Source organism: Corapipo altera, unplaced genomic scaffold (genome assembly GCF_003945725.1).
Source record: "Corapipo altera isolate COAL_440 unplaced genomic scaffold, ASM394572v1 161, whole genome shotgun sequence".
Taxonomy (NCBI): Eukaryota; Metazoa; Chordata; class Aves; order Passeriformes; family Pipridae; genus Corapipo; species Corapipo altera.
In genome coordinates, this window is record NW_020884979.1 from 1,523,733 (window position 1) to 1,549,856 (window position 26,124).

At 53.8% G+C, this 26,124-nt stretch overlaps 2 protein-coding genes across 2 annotated transcripts in view; one reads left to right on the forward strand and one right to left on the reverse strand.

Annotated features, from left to right (window-relative positions):
• Nucleotides 1-18,467, forward strand: part of ADAMTS14 (ADAM metallopeptidase with thrombospondin type 1 motif 14) — a 32,541-nt gene extending 14,074 nt beyond the window's left edge. Inside the window, exons 5-22 of the mRNA XM_027665664.1 lie at nt 3,432-3,515; nt 4,758-4,914; nt 8,243-8,348; nt 8,465-8,608; nt 9,214-9,346; nt 9,468-9,581; nt 9,754-9,902; nt 10,112-10,287; nt 11,172-11,305; nt 11,494-11,617; nt 11,726-11,809; nt 11,959-12,122; nt 12,608-12,773; nt 13,570-13,702; nt 13,826-14,033; nt 14,532-14,658; nt 15,101-15,211; nt 15,770-18,467. Of these exons, the coding sequence (XP_027521465.1) occupies nt 3,432-3,515; nt 4,758-4,914; nt 8,243-8,348; nt 8,465-8,608; nt 9,214-9,346; nt 9,468-9,581; nt 9,754-9,902; nt 10,112-10,287; nt 11,172-11,305; nt 11,494-11,617; nt 11,726-11,809; nt 11,959-12,122; nt 12,608-12,773; nt 13,570-13,702; nt 13,826-14,033; nt 14,532-14,658; nt 15,101-15,211; nt 15,770-16,083 (2,628 nt within the window). The 3' untranslated portion in view covers nt 16,084-18,467. The remainder of the gene's footprint in view (nt 1-3,431; nt 3,516-4,757; nt 4,915-8,242; nt 8,349-8,464; nt 8,609-9,213; nt 9,347-9,467; nt 9,582-9,753; nt 9,903-10,111; nt 10,288-11,171; nt 11,306-11,493; nt 11,618-11,725; nt 11,810-11,958; nt 12,123-12,607; nt 12,774-13,569; nt 13,703-13,825; nt 14,034-14,531; nt 14,659-15,100; nt 15,212-15,769) is intronic.
• A 1,044-nt stretch (nt 18,468-19,511) lies between these two features.
• On the reverse strand, nt 19,512-22,747 carry LOC113957809 (steroidogenic acute regulatory protein, mitochondrial-like). Its single transcript, XM_027665598.1, has 7 exons — nt 22,648-22,747; nt 22,285-22,407; nt 21,417-21,562; nt 20,975-21,133; nt 20,027-20,211; nt 19,724-19,817; nt 19,512-19,613 (listed from the first exon to the last, which is right to left on the reverse strand). The coding sequence occupies exons 1-7, from the start codon at nt 22,745-22,747 to the stop codon at nt 19,512-19,514; spliced, it is 909 nt and encodes a 302-aa protein (XP_027521399.1).
• Between the last annotated feature and the right edge of the window lie 3,377 nt (nt 22,748-26,124).

Sequence of the window (26,124 nt, forward strand, 5' to 3'; positions counted from 1 at the left end):
CTTGCATAATGGCATCTGCAGAGGGCAGGAGGAATTGTGCCAAGCCTGCAAACTGCTCTCTGGGCCCGTTTCCATCCCCTCTGCTGGCCTGAACCAGCTCCAGGGTGGGCTGATGGGGAGAGAGGAGATGATGCCCTGTTCTCCTTCCAGAGGCACTGGAGCACTTGAGGGGATGCTGGCCCTGCTGATTCCCCCATCCCAAGCAACCCCAAAACCTGGGTCACAGTCCCCACAGCAGCAAGCACCAAACCCTTTGGATATGACTTTTTTTGCCCTCAATCATTTATTTCTATCTGGCTGTTAAGGGAAGTCCATAGCCTGGGGCAGTCTGGTTCCACATGTGCTTTCTGAGTTAACCCTAAAGGTTGCTGCTGAGCTAGTATCAGTTGGGTAGAGATCCCTTCCTAAACCCTAGACTAAACAGGGCCTGGGGTTTAGGGTTAACCCTTCAGTTCAGAGGCTGGAGGAGAGTGGGATTTAGCACTGCTTTATAAGGAAGATTTAGGGGATTAAATCCCATCTTGGAATAATACAGCTTCTTGGTCTTAGTCCTTTAATGAGCTGTTTCTAAGCTGCTCGTGGTCCTGCTGCTCCTCCAGTGAGGCTGAGGAAGGATGTGCAGTGCTGGGAGGGTGGTGGTGAGTCTATTTGTTAATGCTTCTGAAAAATATTGCTGTTTCCCAATTTTTTTTTTCTCCCAGGGCATCTAATGTTGCCTGAGGGCCCATGGTTTAGGCCAGGGAGCTCTTCTCAGACCTGGGGACTGTTTGTAGGTACTGCAGGTGGGAAGAGCCATCGCTGAGAGGAGGGGGCTGTGTACCATGGATCAAAGCTCCTGCTCTGACAGCAGCTCTGCCTGTGCTCCTTCCTGCCCTGGGTGCAGCCCTCCTCTTGCCAGCTGGGGCTGCACCAGGTTGTCATGGAGAATCCTTTCCTGCTGCCTGTGGGATCTGCTGAGCATTTTGCCGAAATATCCTGTGCAGCTGGGAAAGGAGAGGTCTGTACTGCTGGATGCTCCCAGTCACAGCAAGTGACTTGGCCGGGAGCTCCGGCTGGCAGAGAAGTCCCTAAGGCAGGAATGTGGTTCATCCTGATGGATTGAGGGGTCCTTGGGAGCAGGGACCAAGCAGCAGAGTGCTTGTAGATGACCAGAGAATCCTAAAATCATGGAATGGTTTGGGTTGGAAGGGACCTTAAAGATCATCTAGTCAATCCCACTACCATGGGCAGGGACACCTCCCACTAGCCCAGGTTGCTCCAAGCCCTGTCCAACCTGGCCTTGGACACTTCCAGGGATGGGGCAGCCACAGCTTCTCTGGGCAACCTGAGCCAGGGCCCCACCACTCTCACAGCCAAGAATTTCTTCCTAGTATCCCATCTAACCCTGCCTTCTGCCACTTTGAAGCTCCAGCTCCTGACAAGTGCTGGTGGTGAAGGAAAACGTGTAAAGGTTTGGGAAAGTGAAGGAAGTGGTTGTGTTTCCCTCCTTGTTACCTGAACCACCCCCCAGGTCCAGCTCTCCATCTCTCCAAGCATAGTTTTCATTTCTCCCTCTCTCCCCCCTTTCCCATACTTTTATGTTGACTTTCACAGGACACACATTAAGGATGGAATATTTTTGTAACAGGTCAAACTCCTGACGTGGGACTTCTCAGATCTGATGAGGTTTTCTCTGGGCTGCCAAAGCCTCCCAGAGCCCAAAACCCAGGACTGAGCCTCACATCCCTGGGGATTTGAAACTCCTTGCTGGAATGGATCCTTAATGCTTTGGTGGGACTGTAGCTCTGAGTAATGTTTGCAGCTGCAACGCTGCACAGCCTTCCTCCCATCTGTGCACATCCCCGAAAAACAGAGTTAGGATCAGAAGGAATCCATCATATGCTCATTATTTTTACAAAATACCTTTGAAAGGTGCAGGAGCATCCCAACCACGGGAAGCAGGGGTGACCTGAGAATGAGTTGACCAGCATTGTCTTTCCACACTGATAAATAAATAACCCTGTGGCTCTCGCAGCCTGTGCATCCAAAGGGATGAGTTAATGGGGGTGGACTGGCAGTTTGTTGATTGATTTTACTTTTTTTTTAATCAATTTTGCTGCATTCAAGGCTCAGGATCTGCATTACCTCTCTGCATATCTTGGAGCCACCTCCCAGGAGTGTTAGTTATCACGGGAAAACATTAATGCCAGGGTTTCGGGTTTAAAAATGGCCTGAGTGGGTGTTTCAAATACATCTACAGGCTGTAAATTGGGGGGCTTGTAAAACACACGGGGAAATGGCTGACTTGGATTTGGGCAGCAGTAAAAGGGTAGTTGTCACCCATCCCTTGATATGAGCTTAAAAAACCCCAAGGGAGTGGGGAAAAAACCAGAAAAGCTTCATAAATCTGATTTTATAATCTTCGTTGAGTCTGGAAAGCTATGGTAGAGCTGAGGCAAATTATTTCCCTCTTGGGCAAAGCTGAAAAAATATATTTTCATTTAAATGTGAATTCCAGTCAGTATTAAAAATGGTTTTAATATGGTTTCCTCAACTTCTGCAGTGAACCTCCATTTGTGGAACTGTTCATTTTGGAGATTTTTTTGGGGAAAATGGGGGTCCCATTCTCAAAAATCATTTTTTTTTTCCCCGGCTGCATTTTCACACGTGCTTTGCAGGTGGGTGAAGGTGGTGCAGGATCTCACATGAGTTTGTGGCTGCCCGCTCTGTGCCTCTCTCAGTGGCTGTCACCACACTTGGCTCCCAGAGGTCTTTCCCACCTGGATTCTTCTTCCCTTGGTAGCGCTTAGGAGTAGAATTTGTTTATTCATCCTGGAAACGCAGAAGGAAAAGGTTATAGCTCGTTGTTTCCTTTGCAAAGTCATTTTTAATAGCCCGGGGTGATAGAAATCTCATTGACTCACAAGCCCTCCCTGTTCTTCTCATTGTGTTGTCTTCTCCTGGGATTTCTGAAGCGGTAGGTCAGGTTTGACTCACTGATGTGACTGAGTAATGCCCTTGCTTTGATACAATCGTTTACTTCTCCTCAAAAAGGCATTTTTCCTTCCCACCACGCAAGGATGCTGGAGGCTGAAGCATTTCCAGCCCTCTGAGGAATTTGTATTCCCAAGGGGCAACGGCTCATTGCGAGATGTGGTGGAGGAAACTCAGCCCTCCTCCACTCTCTCGATGGCGTGGGTGATGCCATTGACCATCTGAGCCACCTATGCTGGGAAAAACTCCTTATTCCAGCTTGGCCTTTTGACTTTATTGTTTTTACACAGGGGAAAAAAAGACCACACTGGGGGTGGGGGGAGGGAGGTGAGATCTTTGCATCTGGTCTTGGAAAGCAGGGTCGGGCGCTGAACGTGGGAGTGTGGAGGACATGAGGGGCTTGAGGGCTGGGGGATGATCGTAATTTCTTCCCTGTTGTATTTCCCTCCTTTGTTCAGGTGGATGAAATTTATCATGATGAGTCCCTGGGTGTTCACATCAACATCGTGCTGGTCAGGATGATCATGGTGGGGTACCGGCAGGTAAATACGGTGCTCGGGCGTGCTGGGCAGGACCTGCTGTAATATTTAGTGCTTAGGTAAGCCCTGGCTTGGAAAAATGTGGCTGTTCAGGTAAGCTGCTGAAGCCCAAATGACAACTGTGCTGAGCAGGGATAAATTTGAACCCTTCTTGGCCTGGATTTTGGAGTCTGAAGGTCTGGAGAGTCCCATAGCCAAGGAGAGGTCCCTGGGGAGATGGCGGGTGGCTGTGATCTGCCGTTATCTGCGTCCTCTGGGATGTGGGAAAAATACGAGAGGCTTCCTCAGGAGCTCAAGGATAGATAATGAGGAAAAGGTGGCTTCCCAAATTGGTAGAAGCTGGATATTAGTGAGAAGATGAGGCTGGGATCTCCTGTGTCCCAGCCTTGACTCGGCTCCCTGAAAGGCTTTGCTGGCTGTCCAGCTCTCAAGTGGCTTGGGCGTGGACAGAAAAAGCATGGGAAGGTTTCCTGGGAACGTTTCTCAGGTTGGATTTATTTTTTAAGGCTTGTTCAAGCATGGCAGCCGGAAGATTTTCTTTACAACAGTGTGATTTTCCTATTTTTGGGGCGAGCCCCTATCCCACCCGAAGTGTTCTACAAAGGTGTTAACGATTCAACATGGTGATATGTCTGTGTGTATGTGTGTGTGATCCACAAATAAGACCCTTTAGGTCTTGGAAAAAACCCTCCTTGTTATAGAAGTATGCTCAGCTGGCAGAAATCCAAGAGATCTGGGGCTGGTTCTGAGGAACAGGGACGAGGATGGAGGGTGGCCCATTTTTGGAGGTTTCTGTGGGACCAGGAACATCATCTCCACCTGAGAAAGCCAATAATCTGTCTGGCTTCCTCCCAGTGGTGTTTGTGCTCTGTGCTGGAGGATGATTTATGGCGGGGAAGGGATTTGGAGCTGTGGTGTTATGGCCAATAACCGGAGGGATGAGACCCGCCGGGCTCCCTTTAGGATGATTTATCCTCCCGAAAGCCAATGCTGGAGGCAGCTGTTCTGCCCAGTTATGCCGCGGTTCAGGGGACGATGTAGGAAAATAATGAGCAGATGTTTGAATCCAGGCAAGCTCTCAGCTCACCACCGTTCACACCCAAGTCCTCCTGCAGCTTCTCGTCTCCCACCTGGAACTTTGCAGGACAAAACCTCCCGTGGCTTCCAACTAAGGGCCTGGAGGGGGGGGAAGGGCAGTGTGTCTTCCTTTGCTTCCCACCGCTGAGTTTTTAATTCTTTTCCCAGTCGGTCAGCCTGATAGAGCGAGGGAACCCGTCCCGGAGCCTGGAGCAGGTGTGTCGCTGGGCTCACTCGCAGCAGCGCTCGGACCCGGAGCACGCCGAGCACCACGACCACGCCGTCTTCCTCACCAGGCAAGATTTTGGTCCCGCAGGTATGCAAGGTACTGTACTTATCTCGATCAGGTATGTGCAGTTTGCTGGGGGAAGGCCAGCCAGGGGAGAGGATTTCTTGCAAAAACACAGTCTTGGCCAGCAAGGTCCAGAAAAAGGTTATAAAAATTGGTATTTGCTTTTTTTCCTCCTCCCCCCATGTGAAGTAGAAGAAAGATGGAACAAATTCAGAGCTCCAACCTGAATGGGTGAAATAATATCTTTATTAATTCTACTCTTCTTTGATTTCTCGTACCAGTCCTCCTCTTTTCCCAAAATGCCTTAAAAAATATAAAAATAAGATAAAAAAGATAAAATATCACAGGACGCTTCTTTGGGACAGTCAATCCTTTCTGTCCTCTGGAGGACCTTTAAAACCTGGTTTTATATGGATTGGTTTCTTGAATGTGAGAGCATTGAATGAATCCTGGGCCAAAGAGGAGGTTTCACTGCAGAGGTCTCTCACCCTCTTGGTGCAGAGGCTGTGCTGATGTGGTCTGGGAAGTTAAAGACCTTGGCAAAAAAATTTGCAGGAAAAGCTCCTGGTGTTTCAGGGCTCCGTTAGAAAAGCAGGTGCTTTGGTGTCATCATGAGAGGTGACTTCTCCCAGTTCTGAGCCCACTGCCTCCAAATTGCCATCTCCTTCTTCCCACGCTGGTGGCCAGGTCTGAATTTCCACCAGGAGGTTCCATTTGATGCCATGAACATGGTGGTGACCTCACGCTGATTTGTAGCAGGAGTGCTCCTGTTGTGCAAGGGAGGGAGGAGAGACGGAGAAGACCTGCTCTCACCTGGATTACCTGCCTGAAAAGGATCTCTCCACAGCAGGAGATGAACCACAGGAGATATCCAGCTGGAAACCCTCTTGAATATGTTGTTGGCCACCAAAGAGCAGAGCCTGGGTTGTGCCAACAGCCTCCTCACCGAGCCATTGACTTGCCCTGGGCTCCTTGTCTGGGGTCGTGTGGCAGCATGGGCAAAATACCAGGTTTTGTTTCATTTTTCTAGACCCTTCCTGGCAAAGTGACTGTATCCAAAGTGTGAGAGGACCTTTTTTGGCATGTCAACAGAAGGGGGAGAAGACTCCCTGGGCTCCGCCTTGGTGGGAAGGAGTTGGGGGAACAGTGGAGTAGCCCTGCTCTAGGGGTGCTTGTTCCACCTCCTTCCCCGTTTCCCCACGGATCTGGCTTCCTGCTTGTCACACATCCCTGGGATGGACATTTGCTTTCTGCAGAAGTCCCTGTGGCTGCCGTGTCCTTGCCTGGCTGTGTTGCATGGCACAAGGTGCTCCTCATCCACTGGGAACTACCCTCTGGTTGGGCCGCTGGAGTCATAACACTTCTCTTACTCTTGCCTCTTCTCCTCAAAATGAAGTCCTTTCGGATTCCTCTCACCCCTGATGAGCTCGGGGCTGTGTGGCATGAAGGACCAGACCGTGGCACCTCCAGTACTTGTTTGTAAAACTGGAAGGGGAAGGGCCAGTTGAACCTTGTTGCCCTCGCGTGTGGGTTGCAGATAAACTCCTGCCCTTCGGAGAGAAAGGCAGTGGATAGATGGGTTGTAAATTATTAATTACTGCTGCAGAAGTCTTGTCAATACCCGAAGAGTTTCTGTGACCTTCCACAGCATGTGGCACGGAGGGATTTCTGGCCCAGGCTGAGGGATTCTTGTATGTTTATTACCCTGTCATCACCCACGGTTGGCTCGTCACCTTAGAGCAGGCTGGTGGTCCATGCAGAATGTCAGAGAGGCTGAAAACAGGTAGGAAATGTCCATAAAGAAGAATTAAGTGCATGTGGAAGAAGAAGGAGACTGGCTGGTGTCTTACTGTGCTGGTGAGGGCAGATAATTGTTGGAACTGGATGATCTTTAAGGTCCCTTCCAACCCAAACCATTTCATGATTCCATGACATGCTGCTTCTCCTGAGTGTGTATGTCTGGGAACCATTTGCAGGCTAATCCAGTCTTTCCCAATTTAAAATTTTCCAGGTAGTTACTTCTCACTGTCATTCTTCTGTAGAGAACCCTTTATACTTCTTCCAGTTCCTACTGGGATCTTCATTATGAAAGACCAGTATCTGCATTACTGAACATCCACCCTTTCATATTCCTTTATCCCATCTCCTGTTCAGAGCCTCTTTGGTTAGGAATTTATCCTGTTTTCATCCTAGACAAAATATATTTGCTCTTCCCTTATACAGAAAACTTCCCACATCTTTACTTTTTCTTGTGGAAGGTTTTGTTGGGGGGGGGAATATTTTAAAATTATTTATCCAGGATTTGATTTATTACTGTGTGGTTAAACCCAGTTATGGGTGTGCCTTGGTGTGGAGCAAGTATCCCACAAGGATGATGGGCTCTGTGGATCCCATGGTTTGGCTGGGGTGAGTACAGGAGGACAGGTGTGCATCCACCCTCAGCTCATCACCACCCCTTGTCCTGCTGCAGCTCAGCTCCTCCCTCTTGGCTCACAGAGCTCTCCTCTTGCAGCATGCCTATCCCCAGGGCACAGTTATCCAGCATGGTCCTGCCCTGCTTTTACCTCTTGGACCTGTAAGTCCTTCCTTCGCTAACCCCCTTGATGCCAAAAAGGGTCGGTCATAAAAAAACCCCAACACATATTTATATAAAAACTATTCGGAAAGTAAATTCTGGAGCGTGCCAATGAGTTGATTGAATTGGGCAGAAATAACGTGAGAAAAAAAAAAGGAAAAGTGACCAAACTGGAGGTGATGTGATGCTGACTGGGCGGGGGAAGGTTTCCCTGCCCACAGCTGCCCCACTGCACTGCACTTGATCGAGGGCTGGGGGCCGGGGCGGTGTGTGGTTCTGGGGGCACGTGTGGATACACTCCAGGGGAGCAGGGCTGTGGTTCTGGCAGGGCTCTCTGGGGGACACCTCGTGCCTTTCGTTCTCTCCCTTCCTTTCTTCTTTATTTGTTCTAACTGAAGAACGGCGCGGGGGGTGCCGTTGCTGGGCTGGGAGGCGGTGGTGACCTGCACCCAATAAAGCACGCACAGGGTGCCCTCCTGCCTGCCCAGGGGTGTTGGCACGAGGGCAGAGAGGTGCCTGTGAGCCTCAGAGCAACCTTAGCTGGCTTTTGGCACGGGGGTGATCACACTGGTGAGCGAGTCCTTGGCCTGCCCTCCGAGCCGTGGGCAGCTCCTCCTCTTCAGCGGCTTCCTCTTCGTTATCTCCTCCTGCCGCAGTGAAACCAGGTTGTGTTTTTGTTACCTTTTTTTTTTCTTTTTTTTCTTAATTTGTCATTTTTCCCCCTCCTCTCTCAAAGGTTTTCTCTCTCCTCTCCTCCTGTCTCCTTCCCTTCTCTCTTTGCCCCAGGCTACGCTCCAGTGACGGGGATGTGCCACCCTCTCCGCAGCTGCACCCTCAACCACGAGGACGGATTCTCCTCGGCGTTTGTGGTGGCCCATGAGACCGGACACGTGTAAGTCACGGGGGCAGAGTGGGCTGTGCCTGTTCGGCAGCGGGACAAGCGTGGTGGGAGCCCCTCGCTTTGCACAGCATGCTTTCTACTGGTGCAGAAATCCCTTTTCCCACCAGGTTAGGCATGGAGCACGATGGGCAGGGCAACCGCTGCGCCGACGAGACCAGCATGGGGAGCATCATGGCCCCGCTGGTCCAGGCCGCCTTCCACCGCTACCACTGGTCCCGCTGCAGCAAACAGGAGCTCAACCGCTACATCCAGTGAGTCAATCCGAACTGGGAGGGGAGGTTCTCCCTTTAGGTGGCACGACTGGTGGTGTTTTGTAGCCAAAGGTTCTCTGAGGGCTGGAGCACCCCTGCTATGGAGACAGACTGGGAGAGCTAGGGGTGTTCACCTGGAGAATAGAAGGCTCCAGGGAGACCTGAGAGCCCCTTCCAGGGCCTAAAGGGGCTCCAAGAGAGCTGGAGAGGGACTTTGGACAAGGGTCTGGAGGGACAGGACAAGGGGGAATGGCTTCCCACTGATACAGGGTAGGGTTGGATTAGAGATTAGGAAGAAGTTCTTCCCTGTGAGGATGGTGAGGCCCTGGCAGAGATTGCCCAGTGGAACTGTGGCTGCCCCATCTCTGGAAGTGTCCAAGACCACTTTGTGGCTTGAATCAACCTGATCTAGTGGAAGGTGTCCCTGCCCATGGCAGGTGGTTGGAATGAGATGAGCTTTAAGGTCCCTTCCAAACCAAACCATTCTAGAATTCTGTGATAATTCAGACGTATCAAAACCTGAATTTGGAGAGAGGCCTGGAGCTGAGGGATGGGGGTGATGGAGGGAAATGCTCCACCTCTGACTCTGCCTTGTGTCTCTGCAGTTCCTACGACTGCCTCCTGGATGACCCCTTTGAGCACCAGTGGCCCACATTACCCGAGCTGCCAGGCATCAACTACTCCATGGACGAGCAGTGCCGCTTCGACTTCGGCGTGGGCTACAAGACGTGCACGGCGGTGAGTACGGGTCGTACAGCCGCGCCGTGCCCCCTCCCCGGGACCCCCAGCCGGGCTGGGTGCCACGAGCCTTCTGGGACTTGCTGCTGCTGTCCCAGCCCAGCCCCTCTGTGCTCCCCAGTTCCGCACCTTCGACCCCTGCAAGCAGCTCTGGTGCAGCCACCCGGACAACCCCTACTTCTGCAAGACCAAGAAGGGACCACCCTTGGATGGGACTGAGTGCTCTCCGGGCAAGGTAGGGGCTGGTCCTGCTTCCTCTGGAGGGGGATGTGCCCGAGGGCACACTGAAGAGCGCCTTCCTCCTGTGCTGCACCGTTCCTGTAGTACTGTGGGTGCGGGAGGGCTCTTCACTGAGCACTTTGGAAGAGGCAGGTGGGGAGCTCACCCCTCCTTCTCCTCCCTTCCAGTGGTGCTTCAAGGGCCACTGCATCTGGAAGACGTCGGAGCAGCCATACAGCCAGGACGGCAGCTGGAGCTCCTGGTCCAAGTTCGGCTCGTGCTCCAGGACCTGTGGGGGAGGTGTGCGATCCCGCAGCCGGAGCTGCGACAACCCGCCGTACGTCTGGATCTCTCCTCCCTCCCTTTTAGCAGGGGTAAAACTGGAAGTGGCCGAGAACCAGAGGTTCCTGGCTCTCCCCTGTGTTGGCAGGGATGGGGACATCTGTTCCTGTGTGAGCTGTGCCTGCGTTTAGGTGCTGAGCTGTGTTGGGTTTGAACATCCTCCCCTCTCTGGCGCTCTTATAACCCGCTGCATTTATTTTCCAGCCCGGCATACGGTGGGCGCCACTGCCCGGGTGCCACCTATGAGTACCAGGTGTGCAATGCCGAGGAGTGCCCGGGGCCCTACCAGGATTTCCGTGCCCAACAGTGCTCCAAGCGCAACTCCTACTACACCCACCAGAACAGCAAACATTCCTGGCTTCCCTACGAGCACCACGATGGTGAGTGGCAGCGGGTCCTGGCAAAGGAGCTGTAAGCAAACTGCCTCCCTTCCCAGAGGAGGCTGTGGCCATCACCAGGGGATGGAGGCTGTGCCAGCTGCACTGGTGGTGGGTGGTGGGAAGAGGCTGAGCTGGAGACTATTGTGCAACAAGGCAGGTCTTTAAAATCGTAGAATCCTAGAACAGTTTGGGTTGGAAGTGACCTAAAAGATCACCTTGTTCCACCCCCTGCTATGGGCAGGAACACCTGTCCCGGGTTGCTCAAAGCCCCGTCCAACCTGAGATGGAGCAGCCACAGCTTCTCCAGGCAACCTGTGCCAGGGCCTCCCCACCCTCTAAGGGAAGAATTTCTTCCCAATATCCCATCTAACCCTGCCCTCTGTCAGTTTGAAACCATTCCCCCTTGTCCTGTCCTTCCAGGCCCTTCTCCTTTGTCCCAAATCCCTCTCCAGCTCTCTTGGAACCTCTTTAGATACTGGGAGGAGCTCTAAGGTCTCCCTGGAACATTCCTTTCTCCAAGCTGAATATCCCCAGCTCTCCCAGCCTGTCTCCATGGCAGAGCTACCTGTTTGCTCCTGGAGCTGCAGTGGGGAATGTCTGCTCCAGGCTGGGCTGGGAGCCAGGACCATCTTGCATTGCAGTGTCACGTAGTGCGTCCCATCCTTCTCCTAATTTCCTGAGTGTGCTGGGCAAAAATGCAGGTTCTTGAGCAGCAAATGGCCGTGGGAGATCAGGCACGTGAATAACCCGGGCTTTGGAAATCTGGTGTGCTCAGGGATATGAGCTGAGATGGGTTTCATTCTTCACTCACCCTAAAGTATTTCCACAAACCCTCTTTTTTTCCCCCCCTCTTTTTTTCCCCTTTCCTCTTTCTTTTGCCACAGATGCTCAGAAGTGTGAGCTGATCTGCCAGTCTGAGGGCACGGGGGACGTGGTGTTCATGAACCAGGTCGTTCATGACGGGACCCGGTGCAGCTACCGAGACCCCTATAGCGTCTGTGTCCGGGGCGAGTGCGTGGTGAGGAGCTGCTGTGGGGTTCTCCCTGTCCTTCCCCTCTCCAGGCCTGAGCTTGTGCACCTCCTTGACCCATAGCCCCTTGGGGACACGTGTTTTAAGCCTGTGGGCAGCCAAGGGGGCAGCAGGGTAATGGACTGGGCTGCAGCGATGTAACCCTGGGCTTGTTCTCTCTTCCCCATGGGTGACAGCACGTGGGCTGTGACAAGGAGGTTGGCTCCCTGAAGCAGGATGACAAGTGTGGGGTCTGTGGGGGGGACAATTCCCACTGCCGGACGGTGAAGGGCACACTGGCCAAGACCCCCAAGCAGTCAGGTGAGAGTCTGGGAGCAGATTCTGTCAGGCCCAACTGGATTCACACGTGTGTCCAGTTGGAACACACCTGCTCTTTCTCTTCCTCCAACCTTCCTCCCTCCCTTTCAGTAGGTGTTTTGAAGATGTTTGAGATTCCAGCTGGAGCGAGGCACCTTCAGATAGAAGAGGTGGAGCCGGCGTCCCACAGCATTGGTGAGCACGCTGTAGTCCGCTTCTGCCTTCACTCTTTTTCATCCCTGTTCTGATAATTCCTGCCCAAAAGGGTCTTATTTGGGTCATCCCAGTCCTCCAAAGGCAGCGACCAGAGGGAATGATGTTGAAATACCTCCTTTCTCCTCCAGCTGTTAAGAATCAAGCCACGGGTAACTTCATCCTGAATGCCAAGGGCAAAGAAGCCAAAAGCCAAGTGTTCATTGAGATGGGCTTGGAGTGGGAATACACTGTTGAACAGGACAAGGAGAGCCTGAAAACCAGTGGTCCCCTGCATGAGGCCATCAGTGTTTTGGTAAGGCTGACTGGATGTATTCTGGGGGGGTTGGGGGTGACTGTCACAGAGAGGGCAAGTGGTCTGAGGTGGGAAGTGGTGAAAAGACTTTGGTAAAGAAAGGGTATAGGGCACATCATTAAATTCAGGGGATGAGCCAGCCAAAAGCGAGGGATAATGGGCTGCATGCAAGAATGGCATAAGGAGGCATTGCTTGGGCACTTGCCTTTGAGTCCAACTGCATTTGGCTCTGTGCAGCAATTGATTACGACTCCATGTCCCATTTTAGTTATGTGGCATTTGGGAGAGTTAGGGATTGAGTTCCCTGGGCACCTGGGGAAGAGCAGGTCTGCGCTCCCATCCACCCCTGTATCCCCCCCTGGTTCTGGGCATAGGCCACCATCCCACATGGTCATTGATGACTTATTTCATCCTTTGATGGCCTCCTCTTCCCTTTCCTCTCCCATGGCATCACTCCTTCCCCCTCTCCCCCTCTGTGCCTGCAGGTCATCCCTCAGGAGGAGGAGGCGAGGAGTAGCCTGATGTACAGGTACATCATCCACGAGGACCTGCTGCCCATGATCGGAAACAACAACGTCCTGCTTGAGGAGATGGATTCCTACGAGTGGGCCCTCAAGAGCTGGTCCCAGTGCTCCAAGGCGTGTGGAGGAGGTAGCTTTCCCTTTCATAACAGCCTGCAGTGCGTGCTTGGGAGGGATGCTTGGGCACGTTAGAGGGTGCGGGAGCCCTTCGGGGTGTCTCTGGCTTGGAAAAATTATTGCAGAGCAGTTTAGGTGAGCATTTTAGCCAGATTTCTTACAGAAGCAGGCTTACATGATCGTGTGTGCATAACCTTTGCCTGTCTATCCGTGGGCCTGCTATGATTTTTGAATTCCTTGGTTGTTTTTAACTGGATTTGAGCCAAGGAATAGTGATCTTGCAGATGACTGGCTCCTCAAGTTTGCATGGACATAGGTGTGGACACACCAGGAAGTGCTGAGAGGTGCAGCAGGTAGCACACAGGAGCTCCTGGCAGGATTATTGCTGGGTTTTTCCCTCTGGGAAGAAGCACGTGTACCCATACACTGGTGTTGTGGGGTTTGCTGATGAAAGCCTTGCTTCCACATGGCCAGTGGGATCTGATCCTCAAATAACGGGCAAGATGTTATAGAATTACAGTATGTTTTGGGTTGGATGGACCCTTTAAATGTCATCTAGTCCAACCCCCCCCAATGAACAGGGACACCTGCACCCCGTGGCAGCTTGAGTGACCCCAGGAGTCTGGGGGGGGTGTCCAGCATCCACGTGAGCATCCTCTGCAAGCCTGGGTGATGCACCGCTTGGGTCACACCCCAGCAGTGACATCTGAGAGCCCTCGTTCCCACAGAATGCAGGAGAGGGACCTGGTGGGGACCCAGTGTGAACCCCACACCCGTCACCTCGCTGCCCACACTCTCTCACCCCCCAGGCATCCAGTACACCAAGTACGGCTGCCGTCGGAAAAGCGACAACCGGATGGTGCACAGAAACTTCTGTGACAACGGCAAGAAGCCGAAGCCAATCCGGCGGCGCTGTAACCTCCAGGAGTGCTCCCAGCCCATGTAAGTGCTCCCCACCCGGCCCGAGGTGCTCGCATCTCTCTTCGGGGCTGCACTGGGAGCATTCCCAGCACAAGCCTGAGAGTCTCTGACGCCTCCTCCCTGTCCGTCTTCCCGCCCTGGCAGCTGGGTGGCCGAGGAGTGGGGTGCCTGCAGCCGCTCCTGCGGGAAGCTGGGGGTGCAGGCGCGGGCGGTGCAGTGCGTGCAGCGCCTGCAGGACGGCACCAACCGCACCCTGCACACCAAGTACTGCCCCGGGCAGCGCCCCGAGACCCGCCGGCCCTGCGCCCGCCTGCCCTGCCCCGCCCAGTGGAGGACGGGAGCCTGGTCCGAGGTGAGCCGGGCTGGGGGGGGAAGATGGAGGTGGTGGGAAGTGCCTGGGAGAAGGGATATGGGAGCCGAATGTGAAGGATAGGTGCTGATAGGGGTCGTGGAGTAGAATCCTAGAATGATTTGGGTTGAAAAAGAGCTTTAAAGGTTATCTAGTCCAACCCCCCTGCTGTGGGCAGGGACACCTTCTATTAGAGCAGGTTGCTCCAAGCCCTGTCTGTCCTGGCCTTGGACACTTCCAGATGGAGATAAGGGCACAAGAGCCAGCGATGTTTTTCACTGGTTCACTCCAAATTAGAGAGAGGAGAACACCCCTGTGCACCCCAGTGGAGAGCGTGGGGGTTTGCTGGAGACAGGGAGGGAAACCCCATATTAGAAAGCAATATCCACCCGAGCAGTCGTATCTGCACATACTTCAGATGCCCCCCCGGGTGCTGTCGGGGTGTGGGGGCTCCCCCCACCCCATCACTGTCTGTCTGTCTGTCTGTCTGTCTGGGTGCAGTGCTCAGCGACCTGCGGGGAGGGTGTCCAGCAGCGGCAGGTGGTGTGCAAGGGCAGCGAGAGCGGCGGGCGCTGTGAGGGAGACAAACCAGAGGCCATCCAGGGCTGCCACATGGCCCTCTGCCCAGGTGAGAGGAGGGGGAGGGAGCTGGAGGTGGCACTGGGATGGGGCACACGCTGGTGGGGCTCAACCTTCACGCGTGTCTCCAGCCCATTGTGGCTTCAGGAGGTGCCAGAAGAGAAGGTCAGGTTGAACATCAGCTGCTGGCAGAGAACGAGTTAAACACCAGCCAGAATATTTCCCTTTTTAGTTCTTTACCCTGATATTGTCTGGTTTTGGGTTTTCTGGCAGTTTGAGGGTGTGATGAGCTGAGTGTACAATGGAGATGGGCACCCTGGGCGGTTTTTGGGTGGCTGAGGTGCTGGGCCAACTGGGTGTTCCCTAAAGGACTTCATCGCTAAGGAAATCCCTTAAAACAAAGCAAATCCCTCACCAAAACACCCTCCCGAGCTATTTTGAGTGCCCTCAGCCTCCTGTGGTTTCTGGGCATCGTGGTGCTCTCTCAGCAGGGAAGCTCTCTGGCATCACCACCAGTGCCGACGCCGGTGACCACAGCCCCACCAAAGGCCAGCGGGTGCCCCAGGATGGAGCCAAAAACCCCGTTAGCAAGATCTCCTCTAGTAAGTGTCCCTGCTTGTGTGAGGGCAATGCTTCCTGTGATAACCCTCCCGAGGCCATCTCCACCTCCCTGTGGGAAATGCAGGCAGCTGGCAGAGGGGACACATCCAGCAGTGCTTTTGGGGAGTTTTACCCTCAGCTGCTGCATCCCTGGTGCCTCTGCTCCAAAGCCTGCAACTCGGTTGCCATCTCGTGGAGCCCAGGCTCTTGCAGTTTCTGTGTTGCATTCCTTTTGCCTCCCAGATTTTATGCTCTCTTTATCTTGGAATTTTTTTTGCTTTTTCTAGCTTTTGTCCCTTGCTCTGAGCAAGAGTCTTTCCTAACTGGGGTGAGTCGCATCCCGCTCCGATGTAGGATGCTGGTTTGGAGCATCCCTTGTTCTCTCTTTTTTTCTCCGTGCACAGAATCCTTGAGTGCTTTGGCTTCATTTTCCGAGTCCCTCTTCCTCCATTGCTTTGTGGATAGACAGCGCCCTGAAAGGGCACCTGGTTGCCTTTGGGGCTGTTGCAAAGGTGCAAGAGTGGGATTTATCTTGTGCTGATGCTGCTGTCCCTCTCCAGGGGAGCCTTGCCTCGGGGACAAGTCCATCTTCTGCCAGATGGAGGTTCTGGCTCGCTACTGCTCCATCCCTGGATACAACAAACTCTGCTGTGAATCCTGTGGCAAGAAAGCCTCCTCCACCACCAGCTCAACCCCCGTCACCGGCCCCAGCGCTCCCTCGGGAATCACCGCTCCCAGCCCCGCTCCGGCACTCTCCCCATACCCCACACCGGGTGGGGACCCCACTCCAACACCTGGGATATCCAGCAGTGGTGCTTTCCCTGGGGGGCTGCCGGCCCCGAGTGAGCCGAGCAGGGGCCAGGCAGCCAGGTAACCCACTTGGGGCCACCTCACCGTGGGGCAGGGGAAGCCTTTCTCTCTCCTTCCCTCCCTTTTCCCCCTTCTTTTTCCTCTCTCCCCCCACTTCTAGCGATGGTTTTCGTGGGTGACACTGCCAGGTTTGGAAATGACCTGGCTCCACACCCAGAAATTCCCAGGAAAACCACTTATTTCTTGTGATCCCCCTTGCCCTCCCGACCGTGACGTTTTTCTGACAACGCCATGGAAAAAAAAGGTGAAAAGGAACAAAAAAACACTGTGGGTAGACAGGCTGCTTCCTCCCAAGGTGCTAAAAAGATTTGGGAAGAGAGTGGCTTTAATATTGCTTTTTCCTTTCCCTACTCCAAGCAGCAACACAGGAGAGGAGGGTCCTTGGCAGCTCAGCCTCAGAGCTTGTGGGGGTAGCAGTGGGAGGATACTGGGAATCTGAGGGGGCAAGGAACTGGAGGGAGGTGGTGAGGGGAGGGGGAATTGTGGGAAAATCCCAAAATGCTGCTCTGGGCTGTCCCTGTTGGGGTAGAGAGTTTTCGAAACCTGTCTGGGAGAAGGTGGAGCGTGAAAAACATAGAGCAGCTTCTGTCCTGGAGGCAGGAAATGGTCCAGGAAATTCCAATGTGAGCAATAAGAACCAGGTCAAAGACCAAAAATTGATGTAAAAAATGCCTGTCACTTGGGAGTGACTTTTTTAGCCAATACTGCCCTTGGCCAGCCTTGAGCTGATAGCGATGCCCAGCCTCCCCAGGACAACCAGCCTCATCCCTGCACCTTGTACCCAGTGCCTGTAGGGCATCAACACCTGCTGGAGGGAAGTGGAGGTGACTGGGAAACAGGAAGTGGATTTTAGGGGCAGTTAGAAAGCGAGGAGGGAGGAAGATTCATCTGCATCTTTTGTAGCGTGGGAAGGAGTGAAAGGGGGGTGATTAATGCCATTAAAAATTATAGTGCCAAGTAGTAAAGGTATGCACAGCACTTTAGGAACCTCGGGCCGGGCACACCTTGCCAGGTGTCAGGCCAGCTCTGGGCACAGGGTCTGCCTGGAGGAGTTACAGTCCTTAAAACCTCCCCAGAATGGTGTCCCCGAGGGGGCTGCCCTGGTTTTGGTGTTTACGGCTGTGCAGCCTCCCAGCTGAGGGCGTTGGGCACCCCCAGGTGCAGTGGCAGGGGAAGGAGGGTATCCATGGTGGTGAGTGCTGCCCTAGGGAGGAGGATTTGGGCACAGAGATGGAGTCTGAGGAAGGCAAGGCTTGGCAGACGGACCAGTTTGGAATTGCAAAGTGGGGAATGTCTTGGCAGCACGTGTGTGGTGTGGGTGCATCCGCTGGCCCTGTTGGTGCTGCTTCCCTGGTGTCCAAGGAGCAGGATGGGGCATCCCTAGGGACAGTGTCTGTAAGCTCTTCGGGTGTCTGGGGCTTGCTGGTAAAGTGGCCTGGGGTGACTTTTCTGGTCTGGCTTGGATTGCAGCAGGGGAGGGGTTGAGATACCTGCTTTGGCTGAAATGGATGGAGACCTCTCTGTATTCCTAACTGGACACTGCCACACTCCCCCAGAGCTTCCCAGCAGCATAAAAAGGGCTGAAGAGATGTGAAGAGGGTGGCTTGTTCACCCTACTGCCCCCAGATCGCTGCCAAGTCACGGCTGGACACACATTTATCCAACTACTCTCAAAGCACCTGAGGCTGCAGGTCCCCTGCTCCCAGGTGCTGCCCTTTGGCATTAGGTGGGCATCCCAAAAGATAGGAAAAAAGCCCCCCATCTGTCTGAGCCAAGCAACTGGCACACCTTGTGGGAGCGGGCACGTGGAGGGTGCCTGGGGGGTGCCCAGATCCAAGTCGTGCAGGTATTGGCACCCACAGGACCCACGAGGTGCTGTGGGTGTGCCAGGGCGGGATTCATCCCTCAGATCGCCGGGCCCCTTGCCAGCCTCTCCACTGCCCTCCACGGGAGTGCCAGCATTTATTTATTGTGCCAAAGATAATGCTTCGTTTACTGTCCAAGGAGCATAAGAGAAAGACCCCCTTCCCCCTCAAAAATGGGCTGTGATGTTCTTCCTCCCAAATTCCCAGCTGCACCCCCAGCCTTCCCCCCTCTTCAGTGCTGGCCTGGGCATTGGTGCTTTATTGCATTAGGAATATTTGCAGTGGTTCCTTGTTGTACCTCGGAGCAGAGGCCCCTCACACCCCACAGCTGGGGTCCCCTGGGGGGAATTTAGGCAAGGGGAGCTGCGCTGCAGGTGCTAACCCTGACCTCAAGCTGAGAGGTGGGGGAGATTCAAAGCAGGGTGTGATAATCCCCCCCCCCCCCACTGCTCTGGGGCGGTGATGCTGCAGGGCTGGCACCCAGCACTGGGTACTTCATGGAATCCTGGAATGGTTGGGGTTGGAAGGGACCTTAAAGCTCATCTTGTTCCAACCCCTGCCATGGGCAGGGACACCTTCCACTAGACCAGGTTGCTCTGAGCCCTGTCCTTGGTGGCCTTGGACACTGCCAGGGATGGGGAATTTATTCCAGCTGAGGGCAGGCTGAGCTTGGGTAGCTCTGGCTACACAGGGATTTGATCCTGTCTCCAGGAGGAGAGGATGACTCTAGTCCCCTAGTCTCCTTCATCCTCCTGGGCCTGGCAGAGCCATCATGTCATTCCGGTGATACAACCCTTGTCCAGTGTTACCACGATGTATAAAATTTTGTACATATGAGATTCAGAGCTTTTTAACTTTTAATATTTATTAATTTTGTTGTTTTTTTTTTTCTTTTTGGAACTCTAACATAATGTAAAAAAAGAAAAAGAAATCCACATAAAAATCTCTTGCTGCTAATTTTTTTTGTGGGGTGGGTGTGTGAAGGGGGAAATACAAACGGTTGTTGAAATGGGTTTATTTTACGTTATTTCAACCCAGCCACTCCTCTTTGTCAGCCAGAATTTCACATTGCTGTTTTGAGCAGGGGAAAAACCTCTATGTGTATGCGTATACACACACATAAGTAGGTGGTTTGGCCATTGCAAAAATAAATATTGATGTGTTGCTAGTTCAGGCCAAAAAGCTGCTCCTGTATGCTGATGAACACAGCTGCTTTTGCCGGGGTTTTTAGGTAACTCCTTGTGCAAGGCTTAGTGCAGCCTTGGTTTTCCCATCTTTTGGATGCTCCACTCCATCCTTGAAGCAGAAGCACGGTGCTGGGAGAAGAGAATGTGTTCTCTGTGCCCAGAGTTGCTTGGTGGGTGCACTGTCTCACTCCATCACTGGCAATGAGTGGAGAATCATGGAATGGTTTGGGTTGGAAGGGACCTTAAAGATCGTCTTGTTCCAACTCCCTTCTGCTAGACCAGGTTGCTCTGAGCCCCATCCAGCCTTGCTTTGAGCCAGGAATGAGTCTCCAGCTCTGGCCCCTTCGCTCCTCCCCGGGCAGAGCCCGTCTCCCCGCAGCTCAGGGGCCCGCGGTGGCAGAGAGGTGCCGGTGGAGGTGCTCGATGAAGTCGGCTTGGGATTGTGGCAGGACCCGGTGAAGCACGGCTGCGGGGATCCAGCCCTGGGGGAGAGAAAACACGCCCAAGGTTGGTCCTGCCGGGCCAAAGGGAGGAGGGGGCTTTGCACAGTGGGGTGTGCACCCCTCACTGTCCCTGCCCAGGTGGCACTTGCCTTCAGGTCCATGCTCAGGAGCCAGGTGAGGCGGGTCCGGCCGGGGTCCCCCGCCAGCGGCTGCAGGACGATGCAGCTGAGCCGGGACTCGGCCCTGCAGGGGAGCAGGCAGTGAGGGTCCCCCCCGGGGGGCACACGGGGGCAAGGAGGTCCCAGAGCAAACCCAGCGGGGCTGCAGCCCTCGGCGTGCCTCCCTTGCTGTGACCGGTGCCCACGTTCAGGGCTGCACTGGTGGCCCCCCCCTCTGCAGAGACACGATACCCCGTGACGGTCCTTTTGGGGGGAAAGGGGGAGTTACCTTACCTGATGCACCCTTCCTGCGGGGGCAGCGGCTCGGCGCGGGTGGCAGTGCCCACCAGGTAGATGGCCGCGCCCCTCCTCCCGCGGTGCCGCACGCTGACCAAGTCCCGCTGCCCCACCAGGTTGCCCGGGCTGGGAGTGGTGACTTCGTGTGTCACCAGCGTGTCCGTCCCGACGCGCCGCAGCACCTGCCGGAGCAAGGAACATGCCAGGAATTAGGATTAGGCTCCCTGTGGCTGCCCCTCCGGGGACATTTCTGACACCCCCTTACTCCTCCCCCTAAGCCACCGTGCGGACAGCGGCGTGGGCAGAAGCAGCAGCGAAAAGAGGTTTTTGGGGCTGGCACCTGGTAGTAATTAAATTCCAGTCTCCAAGAGGGAAAAGGGATGATTTTGCAGCTTTTGGTTTTTTTTATTATTTAATCTGTGATGGGAGCTTCTTGATGCTGTTTCTTTTCCAGAAGGCACAGGTAAGTGGTAGCAATAAATAAGCAGAGGCTGGGGAGCATCTGAGCCACCCTGGGTGAGTAAGGGGAGACTTTCTGGGGCTGGCAGCTTCCTTAGGGATATGCTGTAATTTGGGAGCTGAGAAAGAAGCCCAGGACAACACAAGCTTCCTACAGCGTGAATATATTTGATTTTGCCTCTTTTGAGCTGTCTGATTCCTCATTAGAGTCTGAATAATGTCAGATTCCCTGATATGGAAAAACCTCTGTGAACTGGCACCATGAGGAATAGAGAGCTTGGAAATGACACATTTACAATGCCATGCCAGCAAAGCGCATTTCCTCTCCCTGGGGTGATATCCTGCTCTTGCAGAAGCATGGAATTAGCTTTAATCCTCCAGCAATATTAAAACTGCCCATAAATATGGGTTTTTTTGGGTGCTGGCAGCCCTGGTAATGGAAATTTTTTGACCATCTGCCCATGGTGGCATCTTGCCCCACCTTACCTTCACCTGACTGAGGTTTGGGTTCCACTGGGGCATCTGCTCCATCCTCTCAAACAGCTCCTGGTGCAGCTGTGCCACCGGCACAGCCAGGACCACCTCTGCCCGAAACACCCTGCCGAGCCCGGGGAGGGCAGCGCTGGACACGGCGGCACTGGTGTCCTGGGGGAGCAGAGAGCCCCAGTCACCCCCAAAACTGGCACATCTGAACCATGCCACTACAGCCCTGGAAGTGTCCAAGGCCAGGTTGGACAGGGCTTGGAGCAACCTGGTCTAGTGGAAGGTGTCCCTGCCCATGGCTTGGAACTGGATGGTCTTTAAGGTGCCTTGCAACCCAAATCATTCTGTGATTCTGCGAAGCAGATCCTCCCTCCCTGGACTAATTTCTCCCCTTGAGAGCTTTTCTGGCACAAAGCAGCCAAGGACAGAGGGGGTGAGGGTTTACCAGCACGGGCTCTGCCTGCCAGCTGGTGTGCTGCTGCAGGATGCTCAGTGCTCGCTGCAGGGCCCTTTCTCCCTGGCGGATGCAGGAGAGGTCCACACTGGAGGACTGGCTGGGGCTGACACCGCTGGTGGGCCTGGGACAGGGAGCTGCAGGAGGAAGGCAGAGCAATGTGAAACACCCCCCCAGCCCTGCTTTGCCTGTGGACATGGCTGCGGGTACAGAAGTACAAAGGAGCTGGAGCAGGAGAGGCTTGCTGACCCGAAATCTTGGATCTTCCCATGCAACTGGTCCCCTGCTGAGCAGAGGGATGGCTTGGTCCAGGAAACCTTGCTGGCTTCCATCTGCTGTGTCTGTGCTGACTGCTTGGAAAGCTCTTTGAAATTGTTTTCCAAAGCAATTCCCAGTAACACTGTGGTACAAATTGCACGTTGCTTGGGTATTACTAACATCACACAGGCAGCCTTTGGACCGAGCCACACTTCGAAAAAGGCAGATAAATTTGCCAATTTTCAAGTCTTTAGGTAAGTGGTGGAACTAGGGACACAGCAGGAGTGCAGCAAAACACGGCTAAGTGCCTGTGACCTCTGCTAAAAGCTTTGGCTGCCTCTACAGTGAGCAAATGCTATTTACCTTCCCACAGCCTCAGGCTCTCCCACTAACCCAGCTTGCCATCAGCACAGGGAATACTATTTAGCCAGCAGAGAGCTGGAGACCAGCCCAGCAGTGAGAAGACACTTTGTCCCCTGAAACATGGGTCCAATTTTGCGGGAGGGGGTGCATTTTAGTGCACTTCCCTCCATCATGTGCTGCAGGGAGGCTGTGAGCAAGGCTAGGAAAGGTGGGACCCACAGGCCCGGGCTGAGCTTACCTGTGTCCTTCCCCATCAGCTTCTGAAGATAATGAGGAATTTTGGAAGGCAGGCGATGGAATCCTCTTGCCACCAGCCCTCTGATGTCCTTCTGTACTGCTGCAACAGCTGCTGTCTTCAAGCCTAAGGGGAGAGGTGGGTGGGCTTTGGTGAGCACAGAGCGGGCAGGGATGATTCCAGGGTGCCCCACATCCCTGCTGGGAGGTCATCTGCCCTGGGCCCAAGACTGCCCCGTCCATGATACAACACAGGGGGACCATAGATGTGACATTCCTAAGGAGACACCCATCCGATGCAGACTTGACATGACCCTCTGTCCTGCCTGTTTTTCCCGAGCTTGGAGGGGAGGTGAGCGGGGCTTACCGGGCAGACGGCGGAGGGGATCGTGGGCGATGCCGCAGCACAGCTTGACGGTGGCTTGCAGCATGGTAGGAGCAGGGATGCCTCCGGGAACGCGCTGCATCCCGCCGTGCCTTTATAGCCCGCCCGAAGGACGGCACCTGATGATAGGAGCACGCTGCCAGACAGCAGCTGGGAATAAGGAGCGCTCAAGGACAAGGCAGGCGAGAGGAGGGGCCGGAGGGAGCAGCCAGACTTCTCTCTGGATGTGCACTCCCTGCCTTTCTTCCTGCCCTTTGCAGGCAGCTATGAATGAACTCCAGGGCATGGCCAAGAGGGGACACTTGAGTGGTCCCCAGTGCCACTTTATTGGGGACCGTGGGGTCAAAGGCAAGCTGGTGGCATTTACAGGGAGGGAAGGATGGGTTAGGAGACGACAGCAACGTGGCTTTGCTCTCAGGGAGCTTGGAAGCTGCTGTAAAGCCATGCTCATGGAAAATGGGTGCTTCCTATGAAAACTTCATAGATGTGGTGGTGGTGATTGATGCTGCTGTAATCCCTCAAACAGTGCTTTATTTTCCTCTTTCCTACTTCACTCCCTTCTAAATGTCTCCTGCAGGCCTCAGGTGCTCACAGTGGTGGTGGGATCTCTACATCTTTTGGCAGGAAGTTACTCAGTCCTTCTCCTTGTGTTAATAGTCCTTCTTAAAAAGTTAAACCCAAACCCAACCACGTCACTCCTTAAAATACAACCACACTGGATTCCTCTGGATCTTTGCAGCACTTGTTTAACAATTTCATTGTTAAACAATTTCATTGTTAAACACTTGTTTTTATAAATGATTGCAAATTGCAAATCATAGAAGTTATCCAATGTGTAATAATTTCAGTTGTGTATAGCTTTTCTGTCTTGCTACAGTGACTACACACCACATCTTAATTAACCATGTGTCAACGTCAAGAGCAAAGTACATAATAGTAAACTCCACATTTTCAAGTGCTTTGATTTTTGCCATGGAAAACCTCTTCCACCTGTCTGTTGCCAAGTGGTTGGATGCTTCCCTTTCACATAGCAGACCTGGGGCTCACTGCACCTTCCGTCTATGAGGCTGCAACAGCCAAAATATTTGGGCAGAGAAGGCTTTTTGGCTTTAAAAGGGATAGGAAAGACCTCAAGGGTTGTAACTGGTGTGGTTGTGGTCAGTGGGTTTCTTGCCGGGCCAGGTTGGACAGGGCTTGAAAGAAGCTGGTGTGGTGGAGGGTGTCCTGGTCATGGCAGGAGGGTGGAACGAGGAGAGCGTAAAGGTCCCTTTCGAACCAAACCATTCTGTGATTCTTTGACTCTATGAGATGGGCCAGAGCAGGTGTTTATCCCCGTGTCACCCTTTGTACCCTTGTCCCACACAGAATTGGGACTCTGGCTGTCTCTTCAAACACTGCTAATACCTGTTTCCCTATAGAAAGGAAAATACTTGCATTCTTGGCCAAGATGGAGTGGGTAGAACAATTTTCTAGGAAAATATCAGCTTTTTTCCCATGGGTTTTGGACCTGATGTGCCAGAGGGTTTTATCCCAGCCCTGGAGACTCGTTGGCTCGGCTCAGCCAGTTCCCAGGCTCCCTGCCTGACTCACCAGCCCCAGCCCTGAGTTTTCCCCCAGCTTTTCCTGCAGGGATAACCTCATGGCACAGCTGCTGTGGTTTGCCCAGCTGTGTCCCATTGCAGCTTCACAGCTTTTTCCCTCCATCCCTGGTGGCTGGGCAGGTTATAACAGCAGCCCTGCCGGTTGCTGCTCCATGGATGCTCCACTGCTTACCCATGGTCTGCTCCAGCATGACTCCAGGGTGCTGTGACTCCCAGATAAGTGTCCCTGTGCACGTCCCAGGCTTTCAGGGAAGCCTTGCAGGTTTGTTGGTGTGATGTGCATGGCCCAGGGCAGCTGCAAGTTCTGCAGCAGAGGCTTGTGATATGCAACTGCAGCTGTGTGTGAGGTCTGCTGTTGTCACAGTTCGGTGCTGGGATTCACACCACTGCTTTGGTGAGTTCCAAACCACTTTTTCTTTTAATTTTTTCACGGAGCCCGGCAAGTCACTGGGGCCCAGCAGTGAGGAAATAAGATCTTTTTATTACAAGTTGCTGAGGAAGGAGCAGTGGCTGATCAGAGTTCTGCCCCAGTGCTTTAGACTCGGCTCCCAGGGAGAGCTACTCCCTGCCCACGGTCTATGCTCTCACACACATTCCCCTCACTTTTGTGCACACTTTCTCGTGTTAGTTTTGTCTCTGGAGCCAGCTGGGATAGACAGGCAGATAATGTTTTATCGCCGTGTTTGGTGAGTGGTGTCCATGTGCTCTCCTGAGGGCTGTACGAGATGTCCTGGGAACGGTGTGGCTTTCGGGGGAAAAGAAAATATGGGAAATCGCCTGTGATGGCAAGCCTGGAGGCCAGGAGAGGATGGCATTGCCACCCAGAACCCAGCTCAGGGCGGTAAAGGGCTGCCAGGGGTCAGCCCTGACCCATCACAAAGGTCCCAGGACTCTGCGTGCCGACTGAGGGACACCCCTGCGGGGCCGGAGCGGAGGGGCTCTGTCCTGACATCTCCATTAGATTTGGCTGCAGCCACTGGAGGTCACTGCTGATCTGCAGCTCCACGTGCAAAGCCACTCCTGGAGAGGCGACAGGAGCCCTACTCTGCCTCTCGCCCCTTGCAAGGTCCCTCGGAGCTGGGTAGTGGCTGTCCTGGGGGATCTCCAGCAGGAATCAGACCTGGCACCCCACCCCTCCCTGTATATCCCTTTCCTCTGCTCGTGGATGAAAGGACCGTTTGGGGAGGCTGAGGGAGATGGGGGTGGCTATCCTGGAGAAAAGGAGACTCGGGGAGGGGGGTTTTCTTACCCCCTACAACTTCCTGACAGGATGGTGGAGTCAGATGGGGTCGGGCTCTGCTCCCGGGGAGCAAGCCACAGCATGAGAGGAAACAGCCAGGGGACGTTTAGACTGGACGTGAGGAAAAATTTCTTCCTGGAAAGGGCTGTCAGGCACTGGCATAGGCTGCCCAGGGCAGTAGTGGAGTCACCATCCCTGGGAGGATAAAAGATGTGTAGATCTGGCACTTGGGGACATGTCCAGGTCCCTTTCTGCCCACTTAGATTGAGGTGGCTCCAGTCCAGCTCCATGGGCACAGTGCTGCCTGTGCTGGGTGACTGAGTCTGAAAGGTCCCTTCTAGGAGGGTTTGGAGCCGTTACCAAAGAAATGGGTGACTTCACTAAAAGGCCCATGTTCTTTCACTGCCTTTGCTGTTTGAGCATCCACCCAGGACTGAGGAAAAAAATCTCGGGAAGGGGCCTGGAAAACTTGAGGGGTTTGGTGACTCAGCAGGAGAGCAAAGCTTCCAGCAGCAGTGCAAACTGGTAGAATCTCTGTTGAAACATCATCACCATTTCCATGGGATCTGGAAACACATTCTCAACTCCAATCCCAGCTATAGGACCTGGTCCCTCTGG